General features: G+C 58.0%; 1 protein-coding gene and 1 long non-coding RNA gene across 3 annotated transcripts; one reads left to right on the top strand and one right to left on the bottom strand.

The window, feature by feature from the left end:
* The first annotated feature begins 1,353 nt into the window (after nt 1-1,353).
* BAK1 (BCL2 antagonist/killer 1) lies at nt 1,354-8,485 on the top strand. Of its 2 annotated transcripts, none has more exons than XM_066277749.1 (6): nt 1,354-1,710; nt 3,841-3,941; nt 4,948-5,083; nt 5,754-5,897; nt 6,908-7,088; nt 7,256-8,485. In XM_066277749.1, the coding sequence occupies exons 2-6, from the start codon at nt 3,872-3,874 to the stop codon at nt 7,358-7,360; spliced, it is 636 nt and encodes a 211-aa protein (XP_066133846.1). In that variant the 5' UTR covers nt 1,354-1,710; nt 3,841-3,871; the 3' UTR covers nt 7,361-8,485. The 2 variants fall into 2 exon arrangements, with proteins under 2 accessions (XP_066133846.1, XP_066133924.1); XM_066277827.1 differs by lacking the exon at nt 1,354-1,710 and adding an exon at nt 2,886-3,100.
* On the bottom strand, nt 1,723-4,596 carry LOC136336326 (uncharacterized). The gene is made up of 4 exons (XR_010731432.1): nt 4,068-4,596; nt 3,084-3,211; nt 2,523-2,823; nt 1,723-2,350 (listed from the first exon to the last, which is right to left on the bottom strand). It is a non-coding gene; the product is annotated as an uncharacterized lncRNA (long non-coding RNA).
* Nucleotides 8,486-14,450: the final 5,965 nt, after the last annotated feature.

The following is a 14,450-nucleotide window of genomic DNA, read 5'->3' as shown; positions in this document are numbered from 1 at the left end:
CCCAGCTCTTTGGGCTCCCCTGCTCCCCAACAGGACATGAAAAAAGCAGACCACGGAGGAGCTGCCCCAAATGTGGGGCCGAAGGGTTGGAGCTGGGCTGTCCGTCCTGAGAGGAACCCTGACTCAGAGGGAGGGGACAGAGCAGCCACCCCAGGACCAACTGCTTAAGAACAGGGCTGGCTTTTCAAATTAAAAGCTCCAGGCCCTGGCCGGTTGGCTCAGTGGTAGAGCATCGGCCTGGCATGCGGGGGACCCGGGTTCGATTCCCGGCCAGGGCACATAGGAGAAGCGCCCATCTGCTTCTCCACCCCTCCCCCTCTCCTTCCTCTCTGTCTCTCTCTTCCCCTCCCGCAGCCAAGACTCCATTGGAGCAAAGATGGCCTGGGTGCTGGGGATGGCTCCTTGGCCACTGCCCCAGGCGCTAGAGTGGCTCTGGTCGCAGCAGAGCGACGCCCCGGAGGGGCAGAGCATCGCCCCCTGGTGGGCAGAGAGTTGCCCTTGGTGGGCGTGCCGGGTGGATCCCGGTCGGGCGCATGCGGGAGTCTGTCTGACTGTCTCTCCCCGTTTCCAGATTCAGAAAAAAAATACAAAAAGAAAAAAAAGAGAAAAAAAAAGCTCCAGTGGGAAAGTTCCAGGAGCTCTAGAAGGCAGAGGTCAGGGAGGTGGGGAGTGGAAGGGGCAGGGGTGGTGACACGGTGGGCGGATTGGCTGGGAGCAGAGAGGGCAGGGGGCAGGGGGTGCCCATCTGGGGGTGGTCGGCGAGGAGGCATGTGGGAGGGGGCGGGCAGAGGAGGCTGGGGGCCCCGGAGCCTGAGAACGGGCAAGGATCTTCTTGAGTCCTCTGCGAGCCCTCCCGCCACCCGGGTGGTCCTCCCCTGGGCTGTGGCAGCTTCTGTCCCTGAGAGCCACTGCGGGCAGCCTGATGCCATCCCTCCGCCCTTCTCTCTCCCTGTTTCCGTCTGTTTACCCATCCATCACCTCCAGGATTTCTATCTCCCGAGGCCACCGAGGGGCCTGGACCACCTGTCTGCGCATCAAATCCCATTTCAGTCTGACCCATCCCCACAGCCCCTGCAGACTTGATCAACCCCACTCGGTGACGGGGAGCGTTCCCTAACCCAGCTGAGCCCCCGTGGGCCTGTCGGCACGGCAGGAGTGGGCGATGGCACCTGCTTCCAGGGCTTGCTGTGAGTGAGGACTCACTGAGACAACGTTTGGTCGAGGGCGCGGCACACGGTGGTGCTTAGGAATCAGGAAACATCGCCATCCTGGCTTTTTTATTGGTGTTGATGGCTGGGCGGGAGAAGAGAACCTGGATCAGGGGTGGGGAAAGCAGTGGGTGGGGGGTGGAGGGGGGAGGAGCCACCCCTCCGGCGGGGACCGCGGTCTGGGGGGGCGGGGGTGAACCCAGACCGCCCCCCGGGCCCAGGAGACGGCACATCCGCATCCGGCGGCGGCAGCGACGGGGCGACTTCCTCTAGAGGGAGCTGATCGGAGCCGGGGCCGCCGGCCGGCTCCTCTATGATAGCTGGAGCCTCTTGGGTCCCCAGGGCCGCGCTGGGACCAGCAGAGGCTGCTTCCAGACACCGGGACTTCGCTGACACCCACTCCTGGAGGCCGGGCCTGGGCACCTAGCCCTGGGGCAGCCCCTCGGGATCTCCAGCCTCTGCCGGGTTGAGCGATCCCGAGCCTGGGCCGGGGTCCGGACAGGTAAGTCCGGGGAGGAAGGGCGCGGGAGGGGGTGTCCTGCCCATCCTCCTGCTCTCCGCAACCCCAGGCTCGGGGTGGGGCAGGGAGCCTGCCAGGGCCGGGTGGGGACCCGGGGAAGGCTTGCTGGGCAGCTGAGGGCCTGCGCCAGCCGGGACCCTCTCTGGCTGCCCCCTTATGCCCGGTCTGACCAAGGGGGACGGGAGTGGAGGTCAGAGCCAAGGTCAAGAGCTGGGGGGAGGTAGAACCCCTAGCCTGGGTCTGCAGCCCGGCCAGGCACTTCCAGGGGGCAACACGCTGGACTCAGCAAGCCCGGCCAGTGGGCAGCGGGGCTCCCCTTCCCAGGAAGTCCTGCCACTTGGCCGGGGGCAGGAGTAGGCCCAGATCGGCCGAGGCCTCTGGTCCCGGGGCTGGGCTGAGGCTCTGCACGCTGAGCCCTGGGGGACCGGGGAAGGGGGTTTCGGGTGCAGTCAGCATCCTCGGGCCCTGTTGCCTTGGGGTGCTGGGTTTTGGGGACCAGGGGAGAGGCAAGGGCATCTTCCGGGAAAAGCAGCCAAGGTGGGGATGGACGTGCCAGGCGAAGGCCTGTTTTAAGGAGTGTGCAGAGGTGGGAGAAGGAGGGGGCCTCCTCCTTGATCCTGCCCTGCGAAGGGGGGTGGAGACCTCAGTGTACAGGTGGTCCAGCCCTCCCCCACCCCCTCTCGGAGAGCCCTTGGGGCAGTTTAAAAAAAAATTCCTACTGAGTGGTTTTAGAGAGAAAAAGGGTGAGAGAGAGAGAGAGAGAAACAGAAACATCCATTTGTTGTTCAGCTTACTTGGTTGATTCCTGTATGTTCCCTGACTGGGGATGTAGCGGCAACTTAGGCGTCGCTGGAAGATGCTCAAAACCAACTGAGCGACTTGGCCAGGGCCCCTTGGGGCGCTTTCACCAATGGGCCAGGCCTCCCAGGGAGGAGGGGCACCCCTGCCTGGCCCCGGGTGGGGCTGCATCCTCCCCAGGGATGCAGGGAGGGGCATTCCCACCTGGGTGATGGAGCAGCTTGGGGGTGGGGAGGAACAAAGGGGGTGCGAACTGAAAGTGAAACAGCCGATCACATCCAGGAACCACTGCTGCCTCTGTGAAGAGATCACAGGGCAGACCTGGGCTGCGGCCGGCCGGGCCCAGCTGGGCAAAGGGAGAACTGGGGCCCCGTCTGCCGGACAGCAGGTGTGGGGAGAGGAGACGCTTGCGTGAGGCCGGTGAGGGGGCCGTGAAGAAGGGCCCTCCCTAGCTCCTGGGGGCTTCCTCAGCTGACCGCAAGGCAGGAATGGGGAGGCACAGTCTGGACAACCAGGGACACTGACCCTAAAAAGGACACCCTCTGAGAGCCACTAACCGGAAAGTAAATCTTATGTGAGTGTCAAGTACTGTATATAGGCTCATGGAAATGCAGATAACCAGCCTGGCTCCCTGACGAGCTGTGTGGCCTCGGGCACTAACCTCTTTGTGCCTTCCTTTTTCCACCTGTAAAATGGGTATAATGAGGCTTACTTTGCTGGGTGAATGTGTGATTGCAATGTCCAGCTCCCCCTGGGGGGGGTATTCATACATGGCGGAAGTATATACCAGAGGCATTCTGAAAATGTTTGTGGCTAACAGGCCTGAGTTGGAAGACAGGTGTGCTCTGACCACCAAGGGGGAGGGGTACCTTCGAGGACAGCCTACATGGGTCATTGGCTCAAAGGGGGCAAGCTTGCGGTAAGCAAGCGCTGGGCAGGGTGCGGAGGCCCCAGGAGAAGTGGAAAGAGCCCCCAGCCTTTGGAACTGACCTCGTGCGCCCAGGAGGGAGGGGAACTGGGGCGTGAGGAGCCCGAGGGGCACTGCGGTGACCACCCCTCCCGGGGCCCTGGGTCCCGATGGGTCCCCAGGTGTGAAAATCTTGGCTGCCTTACGTTTCTGACCCCCGGTCTCCCCCAAAGAGTGGCCAGTGAAAAAAAAGCCATTGGCCGGAGCTTGGACCGTGGCATCTTCCTGGGAGTCGGGGCCCCTTACTCCCGTGTGGCTGTGGGACCTCTGGTCAGCGGCCACTGCCTGCTGTGGGGACCTCTGGTCAACGTGTCCCCAACCCTGCTTTTCCTCTCCCACCCCCACAGGCTAACGCTGCCCTCCACTGGGACCTGAAACATGGTGTCTGGGCAAGGACCAGGCCCCCCGCGGCAGGAATGTGAGGAGCCTGCCCCGTCCTCCATCTCGGGTAAGGGCCTCTCTGCCCCCTCGGCAGTCCCGTAGCCACCAGGGCCGTCTGTGAGGACAGAGGGGACAGATGCGGACAGGGCCAGGCCGGGTTCATGGGCAGGCTCTCTGGCCTCAGTTTACTCACCTTGGATAGAGAAGGAAATATCTCTCTACCTCCTGTAGGTGGCCTGCTGGGCTCAGAGGCTAGAGCGAAGACCAGGGTAGGCCCTGGGAGTGGGGAGGAGCCTGGGGTCCCGGGGCACAGAGCCCGAGAGGGACCCAGGAGTGAGCGTGCTGTGGGCAGGATGCCATCCCAGGGCCGGTGACTGGAGGGGAGGAATGGGGTGAGGAGAAGGAACAGTGGGGCGTGGCTCCCTGTCCCTGCCCTAGGGGAAATAAGGAAGTAGTTGATGTATCACAGAGTCAGGTCTGATCGGTGGCGGCGGGGGAACGATTGTTACGACTCCGGGCAGGAAGTAAGATGGCTGCCCTCCCCTCGTCCAGGGGGACCATTGGAGAAGCCCGAAGCTCACAGTCAGTCACAGGCTGTCCCCTGGACTTTGGGCTCAGTCCGGGGTCTGTCTCTATTGCCCTGTGTGACGTTTATGGCGCCACAGGCCCTAAACCATAGGGGCTGGGTCCCTTGTGCACACAAGAAAACAAGCTCAGGGCCCAAATACCTGGGCTTATGTCCTGGCTCCGCTACTCATCCTGGCTGTGTGACCTTGTGCAAGTGACTTCCCCCCGCCGGCCACTCTGTGCCTCCGTTCCCCATCTGTAGAGGGGGCACTGCCTACTTCACAAGGTTGGTGTGAAGACCGAATAATTCCAGAAGCCTAACCGGCACAGTGTGAGCCTAGGGGTTTACCTGAGGCTCCAGCAGGAACCCTTCTGTCCAGGGGAGAGGACAGCCGTGACCTTGAGGGAAGAGTCAACATCCCCAAGGTGCAGGCTGTCGGGTCCCGCCCTTCCTCCCTGACTCCCGGCTTTGACCTTCCTCCCTGACTCCCGGCTTTGACCCTCAGAGGAGCAGGTGGCCCGGGACACGGAGGAGGTTTTCCGCAGCTACGTCTTTTACCGCCACCAGCAGGAGCAGGAGGCCGAGGGGGCGGCTGCCCCTGCTGACCCAGAGATGGCCAGCTTGTCCCTAGAACCGGCCAGGTGAGCTGCAGCCCTACAGGGACATCTTCAGGGAGCCGCCAGGGGCTCACAGGGGGTGGCCGTGCAAGGCCTGGGAGCTGGGGGAATCTAGCAGGGGTGGGGATGTTCTTTTCTTGTTGCTCCTTTTCCATCTCAGGCTCCCATCCCCATGGGGGACCTTGTTCCTGGGCTCAGCCCTTGTGTCAAAGAGCACTGTTAGGCCTGACCAGGTGGTGGCACAGTGGATAGAGCGTCGAACTGGGACGCGGAGGACCCAGGTTCGAAACCCTGAGGTCGCTGGCTTGAGCGCGGGCTCATCTGGTTTGAGCAAGGCTCACCAGCTTGAGCCCAAGGTCTCTGGCTTGAGCAAGGGGTCACTCGGTCTGCTGTAGCCACCCCCCCTGCCCCCAGTCAAGGCACACATGAGAAAGCAATCAATGAACAACTAAGGTGCTGCAACGAAGAACTGATGCTTCTCATCTCTCTCCCTTCCTGTCTGTCTGTGCCTATCTGTCCCTCTCTCTGACTTTCTCTGTCTCTGTCACACATACACACACACAAAAGAGCACTGTTAAGACCTCCCAGGAGGGGTGTACAAGGCCAGGAGTATCTCAGGCAGCAGCCCCAGCTGCAAGCTCGGGCCGGCCGTGACTGATGTCTGTCGCTCACCTGTCGCCTCCCGTTCCCCCAGCACCATGGCACAGGTGGGCCGGCAGCTGGCTGTCATCGGAGACGCCATCAACCAGCGCTACGACGAGGAGTTCCAGACCATGCTGCAGCAGCTGCAGCCCACCGCGGGGAACGCCTACGAGTACTTTACCAAGATCGCCTCCAGGTAGCCACGGCCACTGCCTCTCCGCCGTGCGCCGTCACCGCCGCGCTGTGCCCTGCACACAGAACCAGAGACGCCCCCTTCTCTGTCACTGTTGGGAGACGTGTTTGCTGTCCCCACGTCCCCGGTTAATTCACACGTGGCCGTGGGCCCGCTTTTGCTTGCTGGGTTCTAGCTCCCTCATCTCTGGCGCCTGAGCTCACAGCTCTGAGCTCCGGCACCGAGCACTTGACCATTCTGATCAGGACTGCAGAGGGGCCCAGGGTGGGCTTGTCCCGGAGCCGCCCAGTTCAGCTGGACACCGCATTTCACAACCGTGATGGGAAGGTCGGGAAATGGCTTCCCTGTGCTGTAACCACACGGACAGGCCAATCGGGGGTGATGGTTAGAGAGGCTAAACATCTGGATCAGATCTTGGCTTTGCCACTTACCAGTTTCTTGACACTTTCTATCCTTCTGTCTCCTCACCGGTAAAATGGGGGGAATATGCTTAGGGCCGTGTCTGCAACTTCAGGGTGTTGGCCGTGGTTGTCAACTGGGTCGGAGAGGTGGGCGAGGTCGCCCTCGGGTCAGATTCAAAGCTAGGGAGAGACCTGAGGGTGTGGTAGGTTTAGAGTTAGTGCCCAGAGCCGCAACGTCCTGCCCAGGTCCTCGGAGGCCACTCGCACCCCTCTGCGGTTTCGGGACTTGTCCTAACCTTCTCTTCTGTCCTTTTCTCTCTGCTATCCTTCGGGCTGCCAGGCCAGCAGCAACGCCTACAGGTAATCTTCCCGCAGCCTCCGTCTGCTCGCTCCGCTCCGCGCCCTCTCTGTGTCCCTGAGCTCTCCTCCTTTCACAGAGACGCAGGCTCCCTCCAGACGGCGGCCAGGCCGGGGCAGTCTTTGCCACCTTCACAGAGAAGCCACTTTGCTTTCCAGGAGAGGGGGGTAGGGGCGAGGGGTAAGAGAGGAAGAGCGGGTTGAAGGGCCTCCCTGGGGGGCTTCCACTGACGGCCTCCCCGGCTCTGCCCACAGCCTGTTTGAGAGTGGCATCAACTGGGGGCGCGTGGTGGCCCTCCTGGGCTTCGGCTACCGCCTGGCCCTCTACGTCTACCAGCGCGGCCTGACCGGCTTCCTGGGCCAGGTGACGCGCTTTGTGGCTGACTTCATGCTGCACCGCTGCATTGCCCAGTGGATCGCACAGAGGGGCGGCTGGGTGAGTGCCCAGCCCTGGAGCCCCTCTCCCTGTCCCGCCCCCGCCCCTTTCCCAGCCCCGCCCCCGTGAAGCTCGGGCTGTCCCTCTCCCAGCTCCACCCCAATCCCTCCGCTGCCTGTACACACTGCCAGCACCTCTGTGACCACTCTCTCTCTCTTTCCCGGCAGGTGGCGGCCCTGGACTTGGCCAACCGCCCCATCTGGAATACGCTGATCATTCTGGCTGTGGTTCTGTTGGGCCAGTTTGTGGTACGAAGATTCTTCAAGTCGTGACCACAGGAGGGGCCCTTTGGGGTCCCAGCTGAGACCCCGGCTTGGACTTTAGCCAAGCCTTTTTCCCTCACCCCTCCCCTGCAGGGGTCTCCGCCGCGAGTACAGAAGCTTTAGCAAGTGGGCATTCCATCCAGCTTTGAAGGGCCCCTGCGTGGGGTCAGTCAGGCCGCAGGGGCACGCCAACACGGCATGGTGCTAACGGGCCCCAGCACCAGGTGCAGCTCTGTCTGCCAGGCTACGGGGAGGCTGATAACTTGGGGGAGCGAGAAGCCAGAATGCACTTTTTCCCCCCAAGAACTTTTTAATGGTTTTAGCTTTTTATAATACCCTTAGGAGTTACTGCCCCACCCCTATTCCCAACACTCTTTCCCCGGGGCCAGGACATCTGGGGAGTGGGGTTTAGTAAGCCTCCCCTATGTTCTAGAAGGTCAGATCTTGAGAGCTGAGCCTTCCAAAGTATCGTGTCCCCCAGGAACAGAACTGGCTGGGGTTGGGGGACCAGGACCTGCCATCGCCCCCGCTCCCAACAACCTCCTATTGCCATGGCAGCTGGACTCTCAGGGATTCGGGGTTTGGGGTGGGGGGAGCGGAGCCATCTGAATTTCTCCAGCAGATCCCTCCAGGCCTGCCCCCCCTCAGAGCCTTCGTTCTCCCCCCCCCCACACACTGGCTCCGGACAACACCAACACCATCATTACTAGTGAAGGCTGCCTGTCCCCATCGTTCCAGGAAGGGAGGGCAGAGCCCTCCCGATGCGTACACGGTGGGCTTTAGGACTGTGATTTGTTATTGTCAGGGAAAGGGGGTAGGGAGCTCATCTTGAGGTTTCTGAAGAAGAGAAGGGCTATTACCATCCCTAGGAACTCCAAGGTGGGGTGCCTCCCTCATGGCCTGGGCCCAGTGTAATCTGGGGAGGTAGAGGGGGAACTGTGAATACTTGAACTCTGTCCCCAAACCGCCACCCTCTACACTCCTCCTGTGGGTGGCGGTGGGAGTCCCTTGTCTATCTTGCACAGCTTAGGAATTTGGGGGAAGAGAAGTTGTTGATTAAGCCAAATGCAGGGAGGGGATACAGATGGAGCCCACCCTCTGAGAGTGTCTGAAAATAAACTGCCACCCCCATTCCCACTGGTCATCTTTGTGTCCTTTGCTCCCCCCCCCTTTCCAGCAGGATGGGTGGGGGAACCTGGGCATGCCCAGCCTTCACCTGCTTCCTTACAGAAGAAGGTCTCATCTTGTGCTTCCAGAATCCTATAGAGGGCGCCCCCTAGAGTGCCGTGGCCCCTCCCCACCTCTAGCCCCTTTTCCAGGCACTTCTCTCATTTGCTTTTTGAGTTCCAGGCAAGTTTGTTGCCCCCTATGAAGTTGCTCCCCTCGCCCCAGAACCTACAGAGCTGGTACAGCAGCTGCTCATGTCTGGGGACCCCCGCTGGCCACTGGAGGCCTGGACTGAGTTCCTCTCCCTTCCTGCGTCCACCACCCACGCTTGGCTCCTGCCTGGGACAAAGCGTCCCAGCTCCCGCTTCCCCATGTCCCCCACTGCGAGCGCAGCGCACACAGAGCCTTTCATTCCGCAATTTTGTGCTGCATGGGAGTCCCTATGGGGAGGTAACCGGGGGTGATAAAAATAACAAGCATGGGGGCGTTGAAATGTTCCACAATCTACATCCAGTCTTTACAATCCGGGGCATCCTAGTCTCTTACACCCTTCCAAAATGGGCACGTGCAGGTCCTAAAGACTCGCGTGCTTCCCTTTCGTTCCCCGGAGCGAGCCTTGCCAATTCCCTGCCCCTCCAACTTGTCCTACAGTCGCAATCATGGAGAGCCCCCCACCCCCAGCAGCAGCAGTGGAGGCTGGAGCAGTGGTAGTGGTGGCTAATATGTCACCCCGCATTCTCCTTCAGGAAAAGCTCACATTTATAAAACACTACTGGGCTTCAGGTTTAGGATTAATTATCGAGGCCCAATCAGGTATAGCTAGTGGCCCGGGCGGGGCGGGGGGGTGGGGGAGTCAGATTCCCGCTTTACAAGTCAAGAAAATTGGTGCCTGCTCAGTCACCAGGTAGGAAAGAGGGGGGGCTAGCCCTCGCCACCAGGACACTGGTTCGAGGTTTTACACGGAAGCCGGAAGAGTAGGCGCTGGAGCACAAGCCCGCCGAGGGGTCAGGTGGGGCGGGTCGCTGTCTGGTGTACTCGCTGTCCTTGCATCTGCAGCGGCCGCACCACCGCCTGCAGCCTCTGAAGACAACTGGAGATGGGCGGGCCGCCCGAGCCCAAAATGGCCGCCGCCGCTTCGAGCACGCAGGCGTGCCCTCTCGTGGGCGGGGCTTCCGGACGAGCCTTCCCCTCCCTCCCCGCCGGATTTCGAAAACATCGTGAGGGCTTTCTTGGAAGAACGGGTGCTTCTGCGGCCGTGAGAAAGGAGTTGGAATGCTGCCCTCAAAGGCACGGGGAGCCCCAAAAGGTCTGGGCCTGTGTCTAGCCCGGCCCCTCTCCTGGAGATGCTGCCACCGGGCCGGAGAAGCTAGGGGGCCGAGCACGGCGGAGGCTGTCGGCGCACGGGGGAGCAGATGGGTGGTATGCAGATATTAAGGAAGTGAAAGTCTCCCGCAAAACGTGGTGTGGTTCTTCTGAAATTGTCGCTAAATTTCTACCAAGAGGTCTAGATTACTCAGTCTGGTGCCACTGCACCGGGACAGGCCAGCCATAGGACAGGAGCATGTAAGGTGGCAGCCGCCCAGTCCTGCGAGTCACTGTAAGCACCGGGCCTGCCCTGTACATACCCAGCGCCCCCCACACTACCTGCATATGTTTGCTGGTTTACCTCTGAAGAGAGTATGTTAGGCCACAGGTGTCCAACCAAACGATTTAATTCAAGAAAATCTATTGTGCCAAAATCACTTAGTGAGTCGTTTGAACAAGGTTTTTTGTTTTTGTTTGTTTTTAATTTTCCCATTGATCTGAGGGAGAGAAAGGGAGGAGGGGGAAGGGACAGAGAGAAGAATCAATTCGTTCCACTTTAGTTGTGCACCCATTCATTGCTTCTCGTAGATGCCCTGACTGGGGATCGAACCTGAGACTTTGGCACGCTGGGATGTAGCTTTATCCACTGAGACACGTGGCCTGTGCCTAAACAAGGTTTTTGTTTCTTGTTAGCAAGAGACAGACAGACAGGAAGGGGGAGAGGTGAGAAGCTCAACTCGTAGTCGTGGCACTTTAGTTGTTCATTGATTGCTTCTCATATGTGCCTTGGCACCCCCTGGGGGGGGCTCCAGCTGAGCCAGTGACTCCTTGCTCAAACCAACGACCTTGGGCTCAAGCCAGCGACCTTGGGATCATGTCGATGATCCCACACTCAAGCTAATAAGCCTGATGGGCCCGTGCTCAAGCTGGTAACCTCAGGGTTTCAAACCCAGGACCTCAATGTCCCAGGCTGATGCTCTATCCACTGCACACACCAGTCAGGCTAGACTGATTCATTTAAAATTCCATTCCTGGGAGAGGCTGAAACTGCAGTTAGGTTAAGTATTAAGCCTTGGTGGTAATTAGCAAAAGTGGCTCCCTTTCGGGCCTATTTCTTTTTCTTTTTCTTTTTTTACAAGACAGACAGGAAGTGGGGGAGAGATGAGAAGCATCAACTCATAGTTGCAGCACTTTATTTGTTCATTGATTTCTTCACATATGTGCCTTCACCAGGCAGGGGTGGGGGGAGCTCCAGCTGAGTCAGTGACCTCTTAGTCAAGCTGGCGACCTTAGGGCTCAAGCCAACAACCATGGGATCATGTCGACGACCCCACACTCAAGCGAACGACCCCACGCTCAAGCCGGATGCGCTTGTGCCCAAGCCAGCAACCTCGGAGTTTCAAACCTGAGACCTCAGCATCTCAGGTCGACTGGTCAGGTCTAAACAAGTTTTTATTACCTAGCCATCTGAATAGCATTAAAATAAATGAAAACTGATTTATTAGGTAATTAAAATGATAAAACCACCATATCACGCTCCAGGTGTACACACTTCAGATGTAAAGGTCCCTGATTGAAGACACTTGTAAAATATGGTTCTGTTCAGTCTAAGCAGAACAGATGTTCGTAGTCTCAAGTGTGTGTGTGCTGGGGGTGGGAGGAGAGACCGAGACCACAGAGACAGAGAATGGAGGTAGCAGACATTGCTGGAGGTCAGGCACCAGAAAATCGGCAAAACCCGGGTCCTGGGGCACGTCCACAGTACTGGACATGTTGAACAGGTGAACATCAGACTACCGGGACATGAAGGATGTGGGGGCATTCAGCCTGCCAGATACTAAGAGGACAGGAACTAATGACGTGGCCCATTGGGTATATGCCTGGAAGCAGTCACCAGCAAATTGTACGAATGATCCCGTAGCGGGCAACCTCACAGGACCAAGATCAGGTGAAGGACCCACAAGGGCAGACTTGGGACTTTTCTGAAAAAGTGCTGGAGAGACTAAAGCCACAGAGTCTCCATTCACCTGGAGGGTGGGATTTGGCAATGAACTCGGGCAGGTGCCAGATGGGTGCCTGTGAGGGTGTGGGAGGCATCAGCACAGTCGCGTTGAGTGGGCACGGCTTGTCGAAATCCGCACAGAGATCAGTCTACCTCTCAGTCCGCTCACCACAGTTCTTTCCTTGCAATCTGGGAACCGTTCCTGGTGCCCAGGGCCACACTGGCGAAGAACACGTCACGAAGACGGTTCTTCAAAACCGTCTGCTCCATTGCATCGGCAGCGGCATGAGCTGTTAGGCTGACTGGCTGCGTGGAAGCTGGACTCGGCAACCTCGGCAGGTGTTGACCTGACCCCTCTCTGACCTGACTCCTCTTTGACCCGACCTCTGACCCTGCTGAGAGGAACTTCTATTCATTTCCTGCAAGTCAGGCTGACAAATGCGTGGTAATGTTTTCTAGCTGAAGGAGGGCCAGACCGGGGGCAGGCAGGGTGTGCTTGGCCTGCCCCACCTCTCCGGATTGTGAAGGTGGATCCGAGTGTGAGGGAGGCATTGAGTTGGGCTTGGCGATGAGGCTCCCGTGTCTGCTGGGGAAGAACGAGGATTCTGGAAACCTGAAGAACACTGTGTGTGAGAAGGGATGTGTGCAGGCAGAAGCCGAGTGAAGTTCTGGAGAGGGGGTGGGGAGATGTCCCTGGAGGTGATGTGTAGCATCACAGACAAGACTGTCTTCACATGACCTTGGGCTCACTCTGGGTGGTCTGCACATAGGCTGGCTAGGAGTCTCCCCCCTCCCTTCTCCAGATGAGAGGAGACACGCCCAAGCTCAGCTTACATGAGACTAGAGGCTCTTACAGGTATTCAGTGTCCTGTCCCTGGTCAGCTGGGGACACAGTGATATTCACAGACCTGATGTGCCCGGTGCTGACATCCTCAGACAATTCCTGTAATGGGCTTGAGAAAGGCCACTAAGCAAGGACGAGTGGGACAGGGAAACTGAGACAGATAGTTAAATGGCCAAGCAGTTTACAGGTCTAGTAAATTGCAAAATCCTAGCTTCCCTAACCAAGGACACCAGAGTGAATGGTTTACACTTCTCCTCCCCAAAGCAGAGGGTCAATGCTTCAATCACCCTCCCCAGGGAGAGAGACAGCAGAAATCCAATCAGTCCCATTTGTGCCAACCACACCCAAGGACGGATGGAGTCAGGGGAATAAATCTCATTTTGGTGCCTTGGCATAAATCTGATGACTGTTCTATAGAGATCCTCCTCTAAGACTTCCCGTAAATCCCTAGCTTTTACAAACCCTCAAAATAAAAGACCCTGGAGAGTTCTCCTTCCTGGAGCACCCTTGGCCTTTAAAAAAAAAAGATTTTATTTATTGATTTTAGAGAGCAAGGAGAGAGAGAAAGAAAGGTGGAGGAGAGGAGCAGGAAACATCAACTCATAGTTTCTTCTCATATGTGCCTTGACCAAGAAGGCTAGGGTTTTGAACCAGCGACCTCAGCATTCCAGGTTGAGGTTTTATCCACTGCAACACCACAGGGCAGGCTGATAATCAGTTCCCAACTGAGCAGGTCATGGTGGGTAGTCATGCCCCCATTTTTTTTTTTTTTTTTTTTTTTTTAATAGAGATAGAGAGTCAGAGAGAGGGATAGATAGGGACAGACAGACAGGAACGGAGAGAGATGAGAAACATCAGTTCTTCGTTGAGGTTCCTTAGTTGTTCATTGATTGCTTTCTCATATGTGCATTAACCGCGGGCCTTCAGCAGACCGAGTGACCCCTTGCTTGAGCCAGCGACCGTGGGTCCAAGCTGGTGAGCTTTGCTCAAACCAGGATGAGCCCACGCTCAAGCTGGTGACCTCGGGGTCTTGAACCTGGGTCCTCCACATCCCAGTCCGAGGCTCTATCCACTGCGCCACCACCTGGTCAGGCCCCAATTTATTTTTTAACTTTTATTTATTGATTCAGTGAGAGAAGAAGGGGTAGAGGGGGAGAGAGAGAGAAAGAAAGAGGGAGGGAGAAACCTCAATCTGTTCCTGTATGTGCCCTAACTGGGGATTAAACCCACAACCAGAGGCAGATTAAGGTCGGTTGAGGCCCCGTGTGCAAAGGAAAATATTGGACCCTGTTGGGCAGATAAAATATATTATGCTCACTTTGTTAAAGATGGGGCTGCCCACATGGAAGCCGTCGCCCAGTTGATACTAAGGTGTGTTGGGGGCGGGCTGTGGGTAGGCAGGATCCTGTAGCCTGGGGCTTGGTTTTAAGACTAAGCCTTTCCTACCCTTTTTGATGTGGGGTGGTGCAATCCCATCATATATTGGATTAAAGGTTTTGATTTCTGCACTATAAAGTGGGGCAGACCGGGAGCTTGCTCTCTCGGTTCCTGAGATTAGCCTTAGAGGAGAGAGCAGAAAAGGAGAGCAGAGAAAGGCCACGTGGAGGCCAGGAGAAGCAGCCAAGATGGCGGAGTGCTGAAGGAAAAGCCAGTTTGTGCAGAGTTTGTGCAGGAAGAAGGAAGGAGATGGGGAACAGAGGTGAATAAGGCTGGTGAGCTAGAAACTTTTGATTCTAGGAAACTCGGATAAGTCAGTAGCTTTGTGAGCACTGAATGAGTGG

This window comes from Saccopteryx bilineata, chromosome 1, assembly GCF_036850765.1.
Source record: "Saccopteryx bilineata isolate mSacBil1 chromosome 1, mSacBil1_pri_phased_curated, whole genome shotgun sequence".
NCBI lineage: Eukaryota > Metazoa > Chordata > Mammalia > Chiroptera > Emballonuridae > Saccopteryx > Saccopteryx bilineata.
The sequence above is the reverse complement of the archived record's forward strand: the minus strand, read 5'-3'. Positions and strand labels throughout refer to the sequence as shown.

Coding starts and splice junctions, on each gene's coding strand:
- BAK1 (XM_066277749.1), top strand. CDS start 3,872: ATGGTGTCTGGGCAAGGACCAGGCCCCCCGCGGCAGGAATGTGAGGAG. Junction 3,942..4,947: donor TGCCCCGTCCTCCATCTCGG/GTAAGGGCCTCT, acceptor TTTGACCCTCAG/AGGAGCAGGTGGCCCGGGAC. Junction 5,084..5,753: donor TTGTCCCTAGAACCGGCCAG/GTGAGCTGCAGC, acceptor CCGTTCCCCCAG/CACCATGGCACAGGTGGGCC.